This window comes from Oncorhynchus keta, chromosome 37, assembly GCF_023373465.1.
Source record: "Oncorhynchus keta strain PuntledgeMale-10-30-2019 chromosome 37, Oket_V2, whole genome shotgun sequence".
NCBI classification, from domain to species: domain Eukaryota; kingdom Metazoa; phylum Chordata; class Actinopteri; order Salmoniformes; family Salmonidae; genus Oncorhynchus; species Oncorhynchus keta.
Genome location: NC_068457.1, coordinates 21014816 through 21037568, shown reverse-complemented (window position 1 = coordinate 21037568; position 22753 = coordinate 21014816). Strand labels below are relative to the sequence as shown.

The following is a 22753-nucleotide window of genomic DNA, read 5'->3' as shown; positions in this document are numbered from 1 at the left end:
AGCAGCAGGGACGGGACACAGACCTACATCCAGTGCTACAGTGGGTAGAGGTGCAGGTGAGGCCACCATGGGAAGAGGTGACAGCACTCTCACTCACGACCAAAGGGTTGTGGTCAAAGTTTGAGAGACTGTGGCTGGCTGATGGCGTGCTACAGCGGGCATGGAAGGAGTCAGCCCACCCCCCCGATGAGAGCAGAGGTGGCAGGTGGTGGTCCCAAAAGCATTGCGGACACTGTGCTCCAGAGTACTCATGGGAGGGTGGGGACTGGACACTTTGGGGTCACAAAAACGCTCTGCCGCCTCCGTCAGGGCTTTTACTGGGGGCAGCACAAGAGGGATGTGGAGGAATTTTGCTGCCGCTGTGACAACTGCACAGCGAGAAAGGGCCCCCAGGCCGCTCTCATGCTCAGCTCCAACAGTTCCCAGTGGGGGCTCCCATGGAGAGGGTGGGATGTAGTTGGGCCGTTCCCCACCACAGACAGTGGAAACCGCTGGGTGCTCACGGCCTTGGAATATTTCAAAAAATGGCCCGAGGCCTATGCTCTGCCTGACCAGGAGGCAGAGACCATCGTCGACGCCCTGACAGCGGGAATGTTCAGCAGGTTTGGAGCTGCAGAGTCCATCCACAGCGACCAAGGCAGAAACTTTGAGTCCCGTGTGTTCGCCACCATGTGTGAGAGGCTGGGTATGCACAAGAACCGCACTACTCCTCTCCATCCTCAAAGTGATGGCCTTGTGGAGCGCTTCAACAAAACGCTTGGACAGCAGCTGGCCATCGTATCTGCCAAACACCAGCGTGACATCTATGCCTATGATGTAGAAATGAACAACTTCAGACATAAACCAGGAACGTTAACGTTAGTACTCTGGCACTGTTTGAACAGGAATCGCAGTCCCATCCATGGTCTCTATTTTCATAACTGTCGTCTTGCAGAATGGAACCCATGCAGAGGAGCCTTGAGTGTGCTACTGGGAGGCTGATCGATGTTGGGTGTGGTTGGGTTTACTGTTTTTTTCACACTTCGTTCTCCTGCTGCCCATTGAATTCGTTCTTGGTCAACATTTCTATTTATGTCTTGGCTTTAAAATCCAATATTATAAAAACATTACTTGACAATTTGTTACTATAATTTAAGTGTTTTTGGAATGAGGGGGGTGGGCTGTGTCACAATACATTAAGTAGCCTAAACACAGTGTATTATTGTTACAGCCAGTTCCGGTTACCGGGCTCCTCGGACTTGGAGAGGAACTAGAGTTGCACCTTGTTATGCCATCACTCAAGAGCAACTGAGGTTTCTGATGTCCTGTGTTTTCAGTGTGGCAGATATTCTACGTGTCCCGATCGACAGTCAAACGTTGACTAAGGTCAGTTGTGCTTCGGAGTAATGCTATAAACTCCAGTTTCTTACCAATTGAACAATTTAGAATGACTACTATCAAGACAGGACTTTAAAATGATTATTACCTCATCCCTGCAAATTGTTCCTTTTTTTCCCCAGACACTTCAATCTGTCACATGTACTGTAAATTCTGACATGTCAGACTTGGCTCTGGATGAAAAGACGAAAGACTTGGTGGCTGGGAACGACAAACATGGACCGGGAGCTGTTCAAGCACCTTTAAGGGCTATGGGTGCAGATACGCAGAGTGAGGGACAGCATGCTTCGTGTTAACCCGAGGGCGGCTGCCCTCAAAGCCATGTCGCAGAGGCTGCATAGAAGATCATACCGTGTTGCTGGACCAAACTCGTTATGGCACCTAGATGGAAACCACAAACTGATAAGGTAGATGTATCTTTGTGATAGACACAATTATCTATATCACTGGTGAGAAGTTGTACATTGTACCATCTCAAATTGTTCATGAAACAACTAACAGTTCAGTAAGCAATGGCCCTTGATACCATATGTCACTCATGTGGATAATAATTGTTTTATTGTGTTTCTGCTATTTCTGTGATTGATAGAATATCTGCATCATGAAATTAACAAACATGCTTATATTGAGGACGTACGGAGGCTTAAACAGTTGGAGCAAAGTATTTGTGCCTAAGTGTGAACAACAGGAATGTGGTTATTTTTCCAATTGAAGTAGATATTGTAATCACACATCTTTCAGGAAAGGAAACAGTCTAGAACAAACCTTTGTTGTAGCCTTTAGAGGGCTAACGGAAGTACTTATAGTTGTGATCCGCGGTAGACTGTTTATTAACGTTGTTCCACATTTTGGATGTTAATGTAATATTTGGTCTGCTGCTTAGTTAAATACCGCAGGAACCTGATGCAGCATTTAAGTGGTAAAGGAGGATGGTGATGTTTGTATATTTAATGTGTCTTCAGCTTTTGTATCAACCGGTACATGGTGGCGTTGATGGGTACAGCTGTCTTGTTGTTCCTCCGTGCTTCCAGCAACACTGTAATGGATTGCTTTAAGAATGCTGTCTCCAGAAATGGCGTTCCCTCCAGAGTTAGAACGGACCATGGAGGAGAAAACAACACTGTCTCCAGATATGGCGTTCCCTCCAGAGTTAGAATGGACACACTTGTGGCAGCACAAGCAGGTGGGCCGCATGATTGCTGTCTGTCTGGTACATGGGGGTGTAGAGCTACATTTTTTCAGAGGCTATAAATTAGCAAAACAATAAACTGATCACTACCCTTAAAAAATATTGACTGGGCCTCCTGGGTGGCGCAGTGGTTAAGGGCGCTGTACTGCAGCGTCAGCTGTGCCACCAGAGAATCTTTCTGAAGTGTGTGGCCTACAACCTCCTGTGCCAGAACTGAAAGAAATGGCAGAATAGGACTTCAGAAAGAAGTTGGAGAACGTAAGTAACTTTATACTGTGATGGATGTTATGTTACTGTTCATTTGCACTAAGTTTGAAAAAAACATTGTATTTCATGAATACTTTTCCACATGGATTTGGTTTCCTTTTGTTGGCATTCAATCTTATTTTTTTTTATTTTTTTATTTTACCCCGTTTTTCTCCCCAATTTCATGGTACCCAATTGTTTTTAGTAGCTACTATCTTGTCTCATCGCTACAACTCCCGTACGGGCTCGGGGGAGACGAAGGTTGAAAGTCATGCGTCCTCCGATACACAACCCAACCAAGCCGCACTGCTTCTTAACACAGCGCGCATCCAACCCTGAAGCCAGCCGCACCAATGTGTTGGAGGAAACACCGTGCACCTGGCAACCTTGGTTAGCGCGCACTGCGCCCGGCCCTCCACAGGAGTCGCTGGTGCGCGATGAGACAAGGATATCCCTACCGGCCAACCCCTCCCTAACCTGGACGACGCTAGGCCAATTGTGCGTCGCCCCACGGACCTCCCGGTCGCGGCCAGTTACGACAGAGCCTTGGCGCAAACCCACATTCTCTGGTGGCACAGCTGACGCTGCTGTACAGCGCCCTTAACCACTGCGCCACCCAGGAGGCCCAGTCTGTAACGTCGTTCTTCGTTTGTCGAAAGAGAGTCGGACCGAAATGCAGCGTGGTGGTTACTCATGACTTTAATGGAAAAAGTGACACATGAAATAACTATACAAAATACAAAACAACAAACGCAACGTGAAACCTAATTACAGCCTATATGGTGAAACTACACAGAGACAGGAACAATCACCCACGAAATACACAGTGAAACCCAGGCTACCTAAATACGGTTCCCCATCAGAGACAACAAGAATCACCTGACTCTGAGAACCGCCTCAAGCAGCCAAGCCTAACTAGACACACCCCTAATCAACCACAATCCCAATGCCTACAAAAACCCCAATAAGACAATACAATAACCCCATGTCACACCCTGGCCTGAACAAATAATTAAAGAAAACACAAAATACTAAGACCAAGGCGTGACATAGTCAATCTTTTTTAAGGGTAGTGATCAGTTTATTGTTTTGCTAATTTGTCCCAAAACACAGTTCAATAAACAATCTAATATCCAGTTAGCACAAACTGTTGACGAGGTACAGGAAGCGGTCATGCTGGGTCCAGTGCATTTGTAAACTGGAGAGTGATGCCCTGGTGGACTCAGCCACAAAGTTCTACTTAAAAAGCAGGATACGGGATGCTCTTGAGCAGTGAGTTTCCATATATCTAAGGAATCTCAAGTTTAATTAAATTTGTCAGGGCAAATTCATTTTTTACTTTTTTACTTGATAGATTCAAAGAGGGTCTGGAGTGTCTAGGTCTCCTGCTTTACATGAACAGACACTCAAGCCTCTTCAAAGAGGTTTTCATCTACGCTGAGAAACCTCTTTTGGCCAAAGACATAGCTTCTCTCTTCAAAGCAGAGCAGAGTTGGCTCCCCTGCCTGTTCGGGTGGTGCTTGGCGGTCGTCGTCACCGTCCTACTAGCAGCTACTGATCCCTTTTTCGTTTGTCTGTTGGTTTTGTCTTATTAGTTTCACATGTGTGTATTTTGGTTTAATTAGCTTCCCTATATGTAGTAGTTTGACCCGCCCTTGTTTTGTGCGGGATTGTCTTTTGTTACGTGTGTACATATTAGGTCGTGGTGTATTTTGTTTTCTATACTGGACACCCTGTGGTTTTGGGTTGTCTGGTATAGTGTCCTGCGCCCTGTATTTTATTGGGCTTATCAGTTTGGTGTGCAATAGTAAAGCACTTTACTCCGTTACTCTCTCTCTCTGCGTCTGATTCCTGCACACACACCTTGTCCCGCGTGACAAGGTCCAAGAGGCTTCTAAACAGATTCTACCCCCAAGCCATAAGACTACTGAACATCTAATCAAATGGCTACCCAGTCTATTTGCTGCTATTCTATCTATGCATAGTCACTTTCATTTCTCTACCTACATGTATATACACTGCTCAAAAAAATAAAGGGAACACTTAAACAACACAATGTAACTCCAAGTCAATCACACTTCTGTGAAATCAAACTGTCCACTTAGGAAGCAACACTGATTGACAATAAATTTCACATTCTGTTGTGCAAATGGAATAGACAACAGGTGGAAATTATAGGAGACGTGGAGGAGGCCGTAGGAGGGCAACAACCCAGCAACAGGACCGCTACCTCCGCCTTTGTGCAAGGAGGAGCAGGAGGAGCACTGCCAGAGCCCTGCAAAATTACCTCCAGCAGGCCACAAATGTGCATGTGTCTGCTCAAACGGTCAGAAACAGACTCCATGAGGGTGGTATGAGGGCCCGACGTCCACAGGTGGGGGTTGTGCTTACAGCCCAACACCGTGCAGGAAGTTTGGCATTTGCCAGAGAACACCAAGATTGGCAAATTCGCCACTGGCGCCCTGTGCTCTTCACAGATGAAAGCAGGTTCACACTGAGCATGTGACAGACTTGATAGAGTCTGGAGACGCCGTGGAGAACGGTCTGCTGCCTGCAACATCCTCCAGCATGACCGGTTTGGCGGTGGGTCTGTGTGGGGTGGCATTTCTTTGGGGGGCCGCACAGCCCTCCATGTGCTCGCCAGAGGTAGCCTGACTGCCATTAGGTACCGAGATGAGATCCTCAGACCCCTTGTGAGACCATATGCTGGTGCGGTTGGCCCTGGGTTCCTCCTAATGCAAGACAATGCAAGACCTCATGTGGCTGGAGTGTGTCAGCAGTTCCTGCAAGAGGAAGGCATTGATGCTATGGACTGGCCCGCCCGTTCCCCAGACCTGAATCCAATTGAGCACATCTGGGACATCATGTCTCGCTCCATCCACCAACGCCACGTTGCACCACAGACTGTCCAGGAGCTGGCAGATGCTTTAGTCCAGGTCTGGGAGGAGATCCCTCAGGAGACCATCCGCCACCTCATCAGCAGCATGCCCAGGCGTTGTAGGGAGGTCATACAGGCACGTGGAGACCACACACACTATTGCGCCTCATTTTGACTTGTTTTAAGGACATTACATCAAAGTTGGATCAGCCTGTAGTGTGGTTTTCCACTTTAATTTTGAGTGTGACTCCAAATCCAGACCTCCATGGGTTGATAAATTTGATTTCCATTGATAATTTTTGTGTGATTTTGTTGTCAGCACATTCAACTATGTAAAGAAAAACGTATTTAATAAGAATATTTAATTCATTCAGATCTAGGATGTGTTATTTTAGTGTTCCCTTTTTTTGAGCAGTGTATATTAACTCAACCGGAGCCCCCACACATTCTCTGTACCGGTATCCTCTGTATATAGCCTCGCTATTGTTATTTTACTGATGCTCTTTAATTATTTACTTTACTTTTTTGGTAATTTTTTAAAACTGCATTGTTGGTTAAGGGCTTGTAAAGTAAGCATTTCACTGTAAGGTCTACACCGGTTGTAGTTGGTGCATGTGACAAATACGAATTGATTTAAGGGGGATTATCCAAAATGTTTATTGCATGACAACCTAGTAAGTTCAGAATGCTGCACTGTTAATTGGTGATGTGTCCCAAAATAATTGATATTATGAAAGTTTCCAGTGTCCATGAGCAAAAAAAAGTTGTGTAGTGAAAGTTTTCAAAAACATTACAAACAACCAGAATCATTTGGACAGTAATACATAATGCAGCTTTAATATATGTATGATTTATTAGAGTGGGTATACTGAGAATTATGCAAAGTAGTTAAGTCATGTATGTCAAGGGACTATGTTACAATGTGCAATGTTACCATAAATACATCTTACAGTAAATATGGACATTTCATTTACATGTTATGGCAGTACAAACACACTGTACTTGGTACATAGGTCGTGGTACAGCAAGTTTGAGGGTAGTGGAGAAACACAAGTGGGAATGATTGAAGTAACTGCGGGTCAGAAAAGGATATCAGGGTACCCAGGAACTTGAAGCTGCTGATCATCTCCATGTCAATGTACAGTAGATGGGAGAACGGTCAAGTGTCACCATTTACTTTGTTTTGCTTACGCTGAGACTGTTGTCCTATCACCATTATGTCAGGTCCCACAGCTCCTTCATGTACTCATGATCATGGGTCCATTCTGGGGATACACATTCTTGTGATAATGTTAAAAAAATCAAATTTGTTATTACAGGATTTATACCCAGAGCCCTGAGTCTGCTAACCAGTTTGTGGGTCAGGATGGCGTTAAAAGCAGAGCTAAAAAAGAAAATGCACTCTAACGCATGTAAAAATGTATAATTGACATTTGTTGGGAGAATAGGCAAACAAGTTGTTCCAGTGAATTTTTTTGCTACTATGTGCTACACAATATCTCTTGTTCCTGTTTTTTTTTTTAAATCGATATCGACTGGGCCGCAGTGGAGATGGTAAGAAGCTTCGATATCATGGAGACATAACTTCTAACGTCCTTTCCTGGTACACCCACACAGACAAAAATGCCAACCAGCGGCTCTCCGTCCTACGGTGGCTGAAGACGTTTTGCCTGACGTCAAACATTAGCGTCGGATTGAAGTGTTGAAGAAATGTAAACAGAACCATAAGAGCAGATGACTTTTTTTGTCATATTTACTGACAGTTTTAAAATGTAGTCTAATTGTAGTCACTTTCAATTGATTCATTGACTCCAAGAACCATCGATGGTTTGTAGTTCATAACATTAACACAACTGACCGATGTTGTTTGACTGTAAATTGGGATACATGTTTTAATGACATTGGATATTTGATTGGGGTTAATGATACTTGATGAATCAGGTCTTCTCTGCTGCTTCATCAGCCTCTCCCTTGCCCACTCCGAGCTCATCTTCATGGTTCCCTTCTGCAAGACAATTGTGTGAAAATAAAGCGGAAGGAATGGGAACCCTATTCATTTGAAGCAGTGCAGAGTATATGCCTGAAGGCATTTTACCATAATAAGCTTCGATGGAATATAAATAATCAAAAAACGAAGTGAACATGCCCATTAAAGTCTACTCTGTTCGAAAGCTGACATGTAGATGTTAGCAAGGGTTTTTACAAAGTTGTCACTAGACACATTTGCTTTGTGTGAGCTTTTCAGTGTCTTCATGCCAAATGCGAGCTAGCACGGCTAACGCTAGCATTGAAATGACAGCCAGTCAGGCGGAAGAAGTTGCCTACCTTCAGCCGTTGTTTTGCTTAAATACAAGGTTTTGGGCTAAAAACATAACTCAAAAGCATGTCCTGCTTCAGTACTGGCCAATAAGTCACATTTAGGTATCTTTTCTTCCTTTAGTCAATGATAAAGACCAACGAGAACTACCATCCCGTTGTCGAATCTATGTATGCCTGGTCCTGCATTCAAGCAACAAGCTTGCTGGTATGTAATTTACCTTGATAGTATTAACATAATTCAATGTGTTTCTGTGGCAGTTATAGTTGACATGTTTTTTCAGCAGGGCTTTTAATAAAACACAAGATGGGCGAGGGTTCACTGTGGCTAGCAGTTTGAGGCAAAGTATATGATATATATATATTTTTAACCTTTATTTAACTAGGCAAGTCAGTTAAGAACAAATTCTTATTTTCAATGACGGCCTAGGAACAGTGGGTTAACTGCCTGTTCAGGGGCAGAACGACAGATTTGTGCCTTGTCAGCTCGGGGGTTTGAACTTGCTAGTCCAACGCTCTAACCACTAGGCTACCCTGCCGCCCCAATATGGCCAGGGTTCGAGGCTACCGACATTAGCTAAATTAGTTGGCAAGTATCTGATTTAGTTTATGCTAAGCACTGCTGATCCTGGTGTGAGATTAATGTTGGCTGAATTTTAAAGCCAGTGATGAGAAACAGATCCTTCCACTGTAAACTAGCTGATAAACTTTAAGATTCAGTAACAACAATTTTCCAAGACAAAACCGTTACCTTGTAAATGTTCATACTCTGCTTGCAATGCAAGTGGAAAAGGAAGTTCCTTCAAACTGTGAAACCTGGTTGAAAGGAAGAGGGGAATTGTCTAGTAAAATGTTCATATTAAAGAATGTGTTATGTTAGCGTGTATAAGTGTATATTTAGCAGCTGTAGGGGTTCATTTGACTTGTGCAGGACCGCTGACAGCTGTTTATTTAGAACATGTTGGACCGCCTGCACAAGCTTATTAGACGCATGTTTGGCGTTAATTTAGTGCGTGAAGATGTTTATTCGCGTTAATTTAGCGCCTGCACCTGTTTACTTTACACACGTAGCATTAAAAAGATTGCGTTTGACCATGTGCTTTAAGACCCAAACGGTGTTCCATACAGATGTACGTACACACACACACACACACACACACACACACACACACACACACACTGATAGTATATATGTCTTGTCAAGCAGTTTGCTGTTGAACTCCACAGAATAAACTCCATTGTCTGTTTCCTTCATAGTGCAGCATTCAAAATGACCTACAACACTAGCAGTGTTACTGACATATCAATACATAAGACTGTAACACACTTATGAGTGTCCACTCACCTGAACCAAACACCTCTCCAACTGGCTCACTGACTTCCCCACTAACAGCATTATTCAGCTTGCAGATGTACTTGTAACCGCTGGTTGATTTGCCAGTGTTGCTCTTAGAGACATTCTGCTGTTTGTCTAAGACCTCCCACGGCCCCTCTCCCACTTTCCAGCTGTAGGTGACTGGTTCAGCATCAGTGGTGTCACCTTCACAGGTCAGAGTGCAGGAGGTTTTGTCTGGGTTACAGGAAGAAGTGATTGTGGGTTTGGGGACTGCCTCTGTAAATAGAGGAAAGAAACAGGAACCATGTGGGAAAATAGTTGTGAGGCACTGAATAACCTGCTGTTTCCACATGACCACACACATGTACACACACGCACGCACGCACGCACGCACACACACACACACACACACACACACACACACACACACACACACACACACACACACACACACACACACACACACACACACACACACACACACACACACACACACACACACACACACACACACACACACAGAAACACTTACTGATAACAGATAGTGTATATGTCTTGTCTAGCAGTTTTCTGTTGAACTCCACAGAATAAACTCCACTGTCTGTTTTCATCAATCCACTGATTCTCAGCTCTCCAGTAGTCTGGTCCAGGGTTGTACGGTTTCTGAAGGCACCATAGATGTCCAGGCCACCATAATCCTTGTCCCATTCTGCCACCTTGTTCTTCCCATGCTTCCATAGGATGCTTGTGATGTGGTCAGTCACTGTAGACTTCTCTGGCTTCAACACCAGATCACCACCCACTTCATGATAAAGATCTGGAAAAGCAGACATTTCATACATGTGTTAGGGTATAAATATATAGTCCTAACCCTGTTGGCATTGAAAGTGACATATATCGACTTCTGTGTTATATAGACTGTATTACAGACTGTGGTGTTATATAGACTGTATTATAGACTGCTGCGTTATATAGACTGTGTTAAATATCAAATGTGAAACTATTACACTCAACGGAACGACTTGATTAGTGTAGTGTCAACAACGCAGCTACTGCCAGCTAGCCTACTTCAGCAGTACTGTATCATTTTAATCATTTTAGTCAATAAGATTCTTGCTACGTAAGCTTAACTTTCTGAACATTCGAGACGTGTAGTCCACTTGTCATTCCAATCTCCTTGCATTAGCGTAGCCTCTTCTGTAGCCTGTCAACTATGTGTCTGTCTATCCCTGTTCTCTCCTCTCTGCACAGACCATACAAACGCTCCACACCGCGTGGCCGCGGCCACCTAATCTGGTGGTCCCAGCGCGTACGACCCACGTGGAGTTCCAGGTCTCCGGTAGCCTCTGGAACTGCCGATCTGCGGCCAACAAGGCAGAGTTCATCTCAGCCTATGCCTCCCTCCAGTCCCTCGACTTCTTGGCACTGACGGAAACATGGATCACCACAGATAACACTGCTACTCCTACTGCTCTCTCCTCGTCCGCCCACGTGTTCTCACACACCCCGAGAGCTTCTGGTCAGCGGGGTGGTGGCACCGGGATCCTCATCTCTCCCAAGTGGTCTTTCTCTCTTTCTCCCCTTACCCATCTGTCTATCGCCTCCTTTGAATTCCATGCTGTCACAGTTACCAGCCCTTTCAAGCTTAACATCCTTATCATTTATCGCCCTCCAGGTTCCCTTGGAGAGTTCATCAATGAGCTTGATGCCTTGATAAGCTCCTTTCCTGAGGACGGCTCACCTCTCACAGTTCTGGGCGACTTTAACCTCCCCACGTCTACCTTTGACTCATTCCTCTCTGCCTCCTTCTTTCCACTCCTCTCCTCTTTTGACCTCACCCTCTCACCTTCCCCCCTACTCACAAGGCAGGCAATACGCTTGACCTCATCTTTACTAGATGCTGTTCTTCCACTAACCTCATTGCAACTCCCCTCCAAGTCTCCGACCACTACCTTGTATCCTTTTCCCTCTCGCTCTCATCCAACACTTCCCACGCTGCCCCTACTCGGATGGTATCGCGCCGTCCCAACCTTCGCTCTCTCTCCCCCGCTACTCTCTCCTCTTCCATCCTATCATCTCTTCCCTCTGCTCAAACCTTCTCCAACCTATCTCCTGATTCTGCCTCCTCAACCCTCCTCTCCTCCCTTTCTGCATCCTTTGACTCTCTATGTCCCCTATCCTCCAGGCCGGCTCGGTCCTCCCCTCCCGCTCCGTGGCTCGACGACTCATTGCGAGCTCACAGAACAGGGCTCCGGGCAGCCGAGCGGAAATGGAGGAAAACTCGCCTCCCTGCGGACCTGGCATCCTTTCACTCCCTCCTTTCTACATTTTCCTCCTCTGTCTCTGCTGCTAAAGCCACTTTCTACCATTCTAAATTCCAAGCATCTGCCTCTAACCCTAGGAAGCTCTTTGCCACCTTCTCCTCCCTCCTGAATCCCCCCTCCTCCCTCTCTGCAGATGACTTCGTCAACCATTTTGAAAAGAAGGTCGACGACATCCGATCCTCGTTTGCTAAGTCAAACGACACCGCTGGTTCTGCTCACACTGCCCTACCCTATGCTCTGACCTCTTTCTCCCCTCTCTCTCCAGATGAAATCTCGCGTCTTGTGACGGCCGGCCGCCCAACAACCTGCCCGCTTGACCCTATCCCCTCCTCTCTTCTCCAGACCATTTCCGGAGACCTTCTCCCTTTCCTCACCTCGCTCATCAACTCATCCCTGACCGCTGGCTACGTCCCTTCCGTCTTCAAGAGAGCGAGAGTTGCACCCCTTCTGAAAAAACCTACACTCGATCCCTCCGACGTCAACAACTACAGACCAGTATCCCTTCTCTCTTTTCTCTCCAAAACTCTTGAGCGTGCCGTCCTTGGCCAGTTCTACCGCTATCTCTCTCAGAATGACCTTCTTGATCCAAATCAGTCAGGTTTCAAGACTAGTCATTCAACTGAGACTGCTCTTCTCTGTATCACGGAGGCGCTCCGCACTGCTAAAGCTAACTCTCTCTCCTCTGCTCTCATCCTTCTAGACCTATCGGCTGCCTTCGATACTGTGAACCATCAGATCCTCCTCTCCACCCTCTCCGAGTTGGGCATCTCCGGCGCGGCCCACGCTTGGATTGCGTCCTACCTGACAGGTCGCTCCTACCAGGTGGCGTGGCGAGAATCTGTCTCCTCACCACGCGCTCTCACCACTGGTGTCCCCCAGGGCTCTGTTCTAGGCCCTCTCTTATTCTCGCTATACACCAAGTCACTTGGCTCTGTCATAACCTCACATGGTTTCTCCTATCATTGCTACGCAGACGACACACAATTAATCTTCTCCTTTCCCCCTTCTGATGACCAGGTGGCGAATCGCATCTCTGCATGTCTGGCAGACATATCAGTGTGGATGACGGATCACCATCTCAAGCTGAACCTCAGCAAGACGGAGCTCCTCTTCCTCCCGGGGAAGGACTGCCCGTTCCATGATCTCGCCATCACGGTTGACAACTCCATTGTGTCCTCCTCCCAGAGCGCTAAGAACCTTGGCGTGATCCTGGACAACACCCTGTCGTTCTCAACTAACATCAAGGCGGTGTCCCGTTCCTGTAGGTTCATGCTCTACAACATCCGCAGAGTACGACCCTGCCTCACACAGGAAGCGGCGCAGGTCCTAATCCAGGCACTTGTCATCTCCCGTCTTGATTACTGCAACTCGCTGTTGGCTGGGCTCCCTGCCTGTGCCATTAAACCCCTACAACTCATCCAGAACGCCGCAGCCCGTCTGGTGTTCAACCTTCCCAAGTTCTCTCACGTCACCCCGCTCCTCCGCTCTCTCCACTGGCTTCCAGTTGAAGCTCGCATCCGCTACAAGACCATGGTGCTTGCCTACGGAGCTGTGAGGGGAACGGCACCTCAGTACCTCCAGGCTCTGATCAGGCCCTGCACCCAAACAAGGGCACTGCGTTCATCCACCTCTGGCCTGCTCGCCTCCCTACCACTGAGGAAGTACAGTTCCCGCTCAGCCCAGTCAAAACTGTTCGCTGCTCTGGCCCCCCAATGGTGGAACAAACTCCCTCACGACGCCAGGACAGCGGAGTCAATCACCACCTTCCGGAGACACATTTAACATTTACATTTACATTTAAGTCATTTAGCAGACGCTCTTATCCAGAGCGACTTACAAATTGGTGCATACACCTTATGACAACCAGTGGAACAGCCACTTGCATCTAAATCTTGTTGGGGGGGGGTGAGAAGGATTACTTACCCTTACTTACCCTATCCTAGGTATTCCTTGAAGAGGTACACCTGAAACCCCACCTCTTCAAGGAATACCTAGGATAGGGTAAGTAAGGGTAAGTAATCCTTCTCACCCCCCTTCTCCCCTCCCCCCAAAAAAGATTTAGATGCAAGTGGCTGTTCCACTGGATGTCATAAGGTGTATGCACCAATTTGTAAGTCGCTCTGGATAAGAGCGTCTGCTAAATGACTTAAATGTAAATGTAAATGTTACTGACATATCAATACATAAGACTGTAAGACACTTATGAGTGTCCACTCACCTGAACCAAACACCTCTCCAACTGGCTCACTGACTTCCCCACTAACAGCATTATTCAGCTTGCAGGTGTACTTGTAACTGTTTGTTGATTTGCCAGTGTTGCTCTTAAAGATAATCAGCTGTTTTCCTACAACCTCCCACGGCCCCTCTCCCACTTTCCAGCTGTAAGTGACTGGTTCAGCATCAGTGGTGTCACCTTCACAGGTCAGAGTGCAGGAGGTTTTGTCTGGGTTACAGGAAGAAGTGATTGTAGGTTTGGGGACTGCATCTGTATAGAGGAAAGAAACAGGAATCATTTGGGAAAATGCTTGTGAGGCACTGAATAACCTGCTGTTTCTACATGACCACACACATGTATCAGAGTATCAATGTATCCAGGGTAACACATTATGGTGAGGGTATAAATATATAGTCCTAACCCTATTGGCATTGAAAGAGACATTATTATTAACCTTTACTTTTTATGTCTAGAATTCTACTTGCTGGGCATATCTGGCCTATGTAGTCTGACCAATTTGACTAGTATTTTCCCCATCACCACTGGAGCAGAAATGTATCTAGACTACACTACATATTAAAGTCTTTGTCTACACCCCTATTATATCACTCGCTAGGTTTCCATCCAATCCGCGACAGATTTTCATGTGAACATTGTAAATTCTGCATAAAACAATATGCACATTTTCCCACCAGAGAGATCTTTCCATCAAACTAAGTGGGGTTAGGCTATCTACATTATGATATTATTATGGATAAGAGCGATATTATTTGTATTTGTCAAAGGGCTGCAAAACATTGATGATCATGTCACCAGAATAAGACCCTCAATATTTATTTGAAATGAGCATCAAATTCATCACTTTGCACTTTCACCACCCTGTGAAGTTCATCATAATTTTAAAAATCTGTAGCCTAATAAACTGCAGTCGTAGTGGGAGGACCACACAACACGTCGCCTGACTCCATGTTTACTTCAATATGATGGTTATTATATCAATATTTGTGCACATAAGCATATTCACTGCCATTTCTCACATAATTCATTCTACCGACCTATCCCACCTTGTCGAGAGTATTTTGTTTTGTCGACATTTGGAAAGTTTCACGAAAAATGTTCTGTTTCCATCAGGCCGGTCATGACAGTTTTTTATCTGACATGTACTTTACTCTCATAAAAAAGGTTGGATGGAAACCTAGTTAGTGGCTACATTTCCAGCCAATTGGCGACAGATTTTTATGACAATATTCTAAAATCCACATCTAGAAAATGTGCGCATTTTCCAACCAGTGGTGTTTCCACTCAATGTACTTGTTGCAGATACAAATCAGTGTGTGAGGACATAGTGCACACAAATTCTACTTTTTTGTTTTAGTTATCATTTACTGAATAAAAATCTAAAGTTCTGTGTGTTTCCAGCATATTTTCAACTCTACTGCGTTGAATAGCAAAATGCCTATTTTAGGCATCTTGGCAGGTGCACTGTGACTAAACAATACATTAATTGCACAATATCGGTGACAAATGGTGGCCACCAACTGTTAGGTCCCCTGAGTGGTGCAGTGGTCTAAGGCACAAGAGGTGTCACTCCAGTCCCTGGTTCAAATCCAGGTTTATCACATTCAGCTGGGATTGAGAGTCCTATAGGGTGATGCACAATTGGACCGGTGTTGTCTGGGGTAGGCAGTCATTGTCAATAAGAATTTCTTCTATACTGATGTCATGACGTTGGCCTGGGGAGTAGGTTTATGACAGTTATAAATACCTTTTTCCTCTCTCTACCCTACTGAGGGTACATTTGCAAAACCCTTGGTTAACATAGAGATTCTGGGAACATCAGTACGTGGGGGGAAATTAACTATATTCTGGTAATCCAAACAATGGAACATATGCGGTGGTACTTAATGAATATGATGTCAGTTCGGTTGTCATCTGAGACATTCTCATCAATGATAAGATGACATAAACTCTACAGTGGAAAGTCTACACATCAGAGTTATCGGATTCACATGGGATTGTTGTTCAATTTAAATGTTTGAATATGAAATTATTTGTGAGCGGATGACATTTTTAGCTTCTAAAATTAGCATTTTAGCTTCTAAAATGTGAGATGTGGGCTTTCATAAGATAGGGCTGCTCACTCAGTGGCCTGCCCACGTTAAGAGACAGAGGTTGTAAACTATGAAACACACCCCTTTTCTCCCTTCCTATATAAGCCCTTGACGACAACATAACTTCCTGGTCCGGGGAGGTAGGACGACGGTCCTATGTCAGAATGGTTCAGATAATAACTACAGAACGAAGCCAACATCAGCGTGAGCTTTGGTTGCGAATGGTATGAACTTTGAACTCTTATTCATGACAGAAGTGATACCTCCTAGCCTTTGAGTTAGCGACCGCAGCTGCAAAAGTAGGTTAGGAAGGAACAGACAGAGTATCCCATCCACCACACAACGATGTTACTACAACGTATCCAATTGACAACCAGAGACATTCTTCAAAGGACTCGGTTGGGCAACAAGTCCTTCAATCTACCACTGAAGCGCAGCTCAGAGTAAATATTTATTGCATTTTCCTTTTCCAAATGGGCGGTAATTTAGAATGCATAAGATACTGTATTTACAATAGCACAGCTTCTCCCTGTGTCCCTCAGTCTTCCCGCTCTTTCACTCAAACCCAACCCTTTTCCTTTGTGTAACAAGCTGTCATATATGTTCCGCCCACTAGGGCTGTTTTCCTTTATGACGTAATTTGTAATCAAGTTATGATTAATTGTGTAATTCTGTGGAAACCCAATTTTGTATTGCTGATTCAAATTGTTAGCCAGTGTCACGACTTCTACCGACGGTAACTCCTCTCCCTGTTCGGGCAGCGCTCGATGCTCGGCGTCGCCGGCTTACTAGCCGCTAACGATCCCTTTTTCCTTTTCTAGTTGTTTTGTTTTGTTGTTTTGTTCCTTTTCACACCTGGTTTCAATTGCGTTTATTTCTGTGTGTATATAGGGCACCCGTTACCAGCCTTAATTCGTGCAGGATTAGACTTGTGTGTATTGCCCTCGATTGTATTTGATGTTTGTTGTTTTTTCGCTATTACGCACATGTATGTAAAGTGTCGGAACTGTGTTTGTTCCTCCGTGCGTTTGCACGAGTTTCTGAGTATTCGAGAGCGTAGTTTTGGGATTTTTGTCTGTGCCGTTTTGTATTGGTGGACTATATTATTAAACACGCTTCTCAGACATCCCTGCTCTCCTGCGCCTGACTCCTACATCTCTCATCGAGACCCATTTTATCACAGCCAGGGTTCGTGCAGATAACTAAGAATTTACAACTTTCAGATGAGACTGAAGTAAGATGGCGATTGATATTGACTGCTATTGATGTAAAATATTACTAGGTCTTTAAGAGTTTATTAGGAAGATAACAGCTCTATAAATATTATTTTGTGGTGCCCGACTCTCTAGTTAATTACATTTACATGATTAGCTCAATCAGGTGACATTAAATATGGAGAAATTATTTTATAGAATAGCATGTCATATCAATTAATCCGGCATAGCCAAAGACATGACACTGACTTGCCAAGTTAAAAAAAGGCTAAAAACATGAAGCAGTCCCAACATCTTACCACCTGGCTGTCAGGATTTGGCCAGGGTTGTTGCGGTTTTTAGTCACTAGATGCCCCCATTGTGCCTTTTGACCTTTTGTTTTCCCTTGATCCCCATTATTATTTGCACCTGTGCCTCGTTTCCCCTGATTGTATTTAAACCCTTTGTTTTCCTCTGTTCTTTGCTGTGTTTGTATGTTAGCATCCAGCCCTAGTACTCTGAGAACTTTTGTTGATCCCGGTGGACTCTCTTGTTGAATTCTGTTTTTTGTTCTTGTTTGTTTTGTTTTTTTGAGTACCTTTTGAGGCTTTTTGTGCTTTACCTTCCACCTTGTGGATTTACCTTTTTTGTCTTGGAGGATTACCTTTGTTCTTGTAGGATTCCTTTTGAGGTTGTGGAGTTACATGTTTTCCTGAAGAACTTCATTTTTTACTTCATTAAATACACCGTCTCAAGTACTGCTGTGTCTGCCTCATCTTCTGGGTTCTGCCGACTATTCGTGGCTCAGTTGGTTAAGTGACTGTTTCTCACTCCGGAGACCCGGGTTCGTAACCGGGTCCTGACACTGGCTATCAGCGGAGCCTTGTCCGGCAGCAAAACAGTTCATTCAACCTCATTTACTGCCTCTTTAAAAAAACATAGCTGATATGGCTGACTTGTTTAAACAAATATGGTTTCTAATGATAATTGAGATATACAAACTATGGCATAAGGGAACAACGAGCGGATAAGAGGCAATCCGTAATTTTGATTTAGACATTAATGAGCGAGTTAGGACTAACGTTGTCAATATAACTATTTGTTCAGCACTTTTGAAATGTACAACGACAGAATTCAGAACATGGGCCGTTCTTACAGTATTGTCCATTACACCAAGTCAGAATGTAGGATAAATAATGGGGGCAAATGAGCAGACAATGAAAGCTCTTACAAAATTTGATGATTACATTTCTCTAAAACAGGCTATAGGCTACATGTGCACCACTAAGTCCGAACAGTTGAGGAAATTAAGGGTAAAGGGGACCAAATTATTAGCATGATGCACATGGGCTACTAACAGCTTACTACACAACATACACTTAGTAGCGTTATTACCTTCTTAGCTACAGTATACATATCTCCCTGGCATATTACATAATTTATGCAGCAGCATACAATACATTTTTGGACTCACCATTTTGTGCTGTGCTCACTTCCTTCCAAAGCACTCATTGTTGAGTTTGCGATTCCAACTTGTTGTGTAATGTTCAATGGCCGATGAGCACCGATATGTTTTATCTATCATTTCTCTTCATTATTTATTTTCATTTGACAAGGATTGAAAAGGATTTGCCGGTGGATTGTCAACTTGATTCATGATGATCACTGCCAGTTGAGATTTGTATTTGGCTTTATTAACTCAATTATTTATTTATTTATTTATTTATTTATTTATTTATACATTGTTTACAAACTGATATGTGACACGTATATGCCACAAAAACATGCAAAACAGGCAAGCCCCCCCGAAAATATATTTTTTATTTTTCCATTTCAATAATAACGTTTACGTTTCTCAAAATTATAGTTATGTGGTTAATCATAAAAATCTGAATTGAAATTCTAAAATCTAAAAGTTCAAATTCAAATAAATGCAAGAGCACCAGCCTTTGCCATATGGACACATTGATCCACATTGATCCACTAAATCCGCTCATGGAACTCAGAAATAGCCTATAGACCAATCCATCATCAACTTAGTAAAATACATAGACCTAAAACAGTGGAAAATATCCTTATGAAAATGCAGGTTCTGTAACGGCGTTCATCGTTTGTAGAATGAGAGTCGGACCGAAATGCAGCGTTGTGGTTACTCATGACTTTAATAGAAAAAGTGACACATGAAATAACTATACAAAATACAAAACAACAAACGGAACGTGAAACCTAATTACAGCCTATCTGGTGAAACTACACAGAGACAGGAACAATCACCCACGAAATACAAAGCGAAACTCAGGCTACCTAAATACGGTTCCCAATCAGAGACAACAAGAATCACCTGACTCTGATTGAGAACCGCCTCAGGCAGCCAAGCCTATACAACACCCCTAATCAGCCGCGATCCCAAATACTACAAACCCCAATACGAAAATACAATAACATAAACCCATGTCACACCCTGGCCTGACCAAATATATAACGAAAACACAAAATACAATGACCAAGGCGTGACAGGTTCTTTCAACTGCATTCATCTCTCAACTCCGCCTCCCTTTCTATCATGACTTGAGCTATCCTTAGTAAAGTGCAACATTGTATCAACTCAGGAGGTTGGTATACTCCGGCGCGCAGGCTCCCTCAACATTATCGGTACAGAGAAACCTCACACATGCTCAATGCAATCTTTATTTAACTAGGCAAGTCAGTTAAGAACCAATTCTTATTTATATTGATGGCCTATCCCAGCCAAACCTGGACGACGCTGGACCAATTGTGCGCCGACCTATGGGACACCCAAGCAACGCCGGTTGTGATACAGCCTGGATTCGGATCAGGGACTACAGTGACACCTCTGGCACTGAGATGCAGTGCCTTAGACAGCTGCGCCACTCCGGAGCCACATGGGGCACTCAATTCAAAAGACAATGAAAAAAATTACAAAACTCCAAATTGATGGTTATGAAACAGACTAAAGCTTATTGTGAACTCTGCATAGGTTTCCACTCAGAGAATAAGAACGGTAAATTACTGTAATGCATCCATTAAGAGTAATTCATGTAACCAAATGACGGGAATTAACGGTACATTTACTATGGCTACTGGTTACATCTGTAATGGGGTATTGATACAAATAAACAATCAAAGGGCAAACAATTCACACAATGTACAAAAGAATGTGCAGGAATTTGTGGGAGACTGTGGAGCACATTCTGGAGAGCTGAGTGCATGCATTCTGGAGAGCTGAGTGCATGCATTCTGGAGAGCTGAGTGCATGCATTCTGGAGAAAGACGCCCGTATCTTCACCACACACCCCTCCCCTTTTTCCTTTCTCAACATTTTAAATGAAACTCAAGACACATCATCACACATTTTAGACGCTTTTCACTGACAGCCACAACTTAATTGGAGCCAAATTCCTCCTAAACAGGACAATGACCCAAAGCACAGCTCCAAACTATGCAATAACTATTTAGAGAAGAAGCAGTCAGCTGGTATTCTGTCTATAATGGAGTAGCAAGTGCAATCACTGAATCTCAACCCTATTGAGCTATTTTGGGAGCAGCTTGACCATATGATACGTAAGAAGTGCCCATCAAGCCAATCTAACTTGTGGGAGGTGCTTCAGGAAACATGGGGTGAAATCTCTTCAGATTACCTCAACAAATTGACAATTAGAATGCCAAAGGTCTGCAAGGCTGTAATTGCTGCAAATGGAGGATTCTTTTACGAAAGCAAAGTTTGAAGGACACAATTATTATTTCAATTAAAAATAATTATTTATAACCTTGTCAACGTCTTCATTATATTTCATATTCATTTTACAACTAATTTCATGTATGTTTTCATGTAAATTTCTAAGTGACGCAAAACTTTTGAGTGGTAGTGTATGTATACCGTATCTAAGAAAGTAATACTACGTGTATGTTGTGCAGTAAGATGTTAGTAGCCCATGTGCCTCACACTAATAATTTGGTCTATTTACCCCTCTGAATTCCACCTACTGTTCTGACTTGGTGGTGCACATGTAGCCTATAACCTGTTTTAAAGAAAAGTAATCATTGAATAATGTAAGAGCTTTCATTGTCTGCTTATATGCCCCCTTAATTTATCCTACGGTTCTGACTTGGTGTACAGGGAGAAGACTGTAAGAACCGCCCATGTTCTGAATTCTGTCACTGTACATTTCAAAAGTGCTAAACAAATAGTTATATTGACAACTTCCATCCCAGCTCCTTCATGAATGTCGTCACTGAACAAGAAGGGTGCGGTCCTTATTTCTAATCGAAACCCATATAGACGTTGTTTAAAACCATTCTGACTTTCCATGTTGAAAATCAATATGAAGACCGTGTTTAGACTATTGTCCATCCATAATGTCGTTACAAATATAATTTTTTCAGTGATATGAATCCCTCTCGGTGGCTGCGCTTCTAACTTGAAGTTGCAGCCCACAGTGTTCATAAATGACATTATCTTACATATAGCTATTGTTCATGATCATCAAAGATTAGGATGGACTATACAATTAGCACACAATAGCAAACAAGTAGTGTAACACATATTAGGTAGGCCAAAATGCTACGTTCGCCCCTGCCAGTCGGTTCAGTCGGTTCAACTTACCTCCGGAGACCACCAGACAAAGCCAGAAACACAATCTGATGAGCGTTAGTTTGGGCATATCTGCTAGACTGTTTGTTTGTAAAGATAACAGTACATTCAAATGAGATGTGCTAAAACACTGTGTGCTTCATCTAGGCTGCTTCTGATCTTCTTTTCCCAAGGCTGTGAAAGTGAAAGTAAAATGGGGTTTAGTTCTTCACTATTCAAGACCTCTTCGTGGAAATAAAACAACGTTCCATTTGACTTGTAAATAATGTTTCATAGCTGCAATACAATCACACTGGATACCAACACATTGCATTATGTGTATATGCTATTTAAGCAATAATACTTGAGAGGTTTCGCTTCGTGGCTATGATGATAAAAATGTCATAACACATGGCCTCGAGTGTATTTTTACTTTTATACAATGTATAACCAGCATTATAAAAATCAAGATTATTTCACAAACAATCAATTTTCTGACAAAACATGATGCTGCATTCACTAACACTGGTTGTCAGGTGACATTTCTGGCGTTCTCTGGTCGTTAGTTATTTTCGTATTGACTGCCATGTAAAGAAAAACTACCCAAGTGCTGGTAGATAGTTCCCGAACCTTGGTTTCTAGGGGCGCTGTCCATGGTTCTGAAAACAGTGCTGAAACATTGTAGCAAAGACATTGATACAGCAGATCCGAATAGAAACCACAATGACATTTTCTTCGATTGGTCACAGCATCTACAGCTATTTATTTGTGATACACATTGAATTTCACATTTCCATTCATTGTGCAATTAGTGAAGTAGATGTCTAACGCCGTGGTCTCAAGCGCAGTTGGGCGCCATTTCTCAGGAACAACTGCCTTGTTGTCGCACACAGCTACAATTGAAGTCTTGAAGTTTACATACACATAGGTTGGAGTCATTAAAACTCGTTTTTCAACCACTTCACAAATGTATTGTA

General features: G+C 43.7%; 1 protein-coding gene across 2 annotated transcripts; it reads right to left on the bottom strand.

The window, feature by feature from the left end:
- Positions 1-6192: 6192 nt before the first annotated feature.
- On the bottom strand, positions 6193-21961 carry LOC118375939 (uncharacterized). 2 transcript variants are annotated; one of them, XR_008095773.1, is made up of 6 exons: positions 21810-21961; positions 13885-14151; positions 9875-10159; positions 9352-9618; positions 8758-8822; positions 6193-7695 (listed from the first exon to the last, which is right to left on the bottom strand). XR_008095773.1 is itself a non-coding variant. In XM_052499560.1 (5 exons), the coding sequence occupies exons 1-5, from the start codon at positions 21865-21867 to the stop codon at positions 7628-7630; spliced, it is 945 nt and encodes a 314-aa protein (XP_052355520.1). In that variant the 5' UTR covers positions 21868-21961; the 3' UTR covers positions 6193-7627. The 2 variants fall into 2 exon arrangements, 1 of the variants encoding a protein (XP_052355520.1); XM_052499560.1 differs by lacking the exon at positions 8758-8822.
- Between the last annotated feature and the right edge of the window lie 792 nt (positions 21962-22753).

Excerpts from the sequence above, each read along its gene's own strand:
- LOC118375939 (XM_052499560.1), bottom strand. The coding sequence starts at position 21,867 with ATGCCCAAACTAACGCTCATCAGATTGTGTTTCTGGCTTTGTCTGGTG. Across the intron at positions 10,160-13,884 it reads TGGAGAGGTGTTTGGTTCAG|ATCTTTATCATGAAGTGGGT; the intron begins GTGAGTGGACAC and ends CTGCTTTTCCAG. Across the intron at positions 9,619-9,874 it reads ATATACACTATCTGTTATCA|AGGCAGTCCCCAAACCCACA; the intron begins GTAAGTGTTTCT and ends CTCTATTTACAG.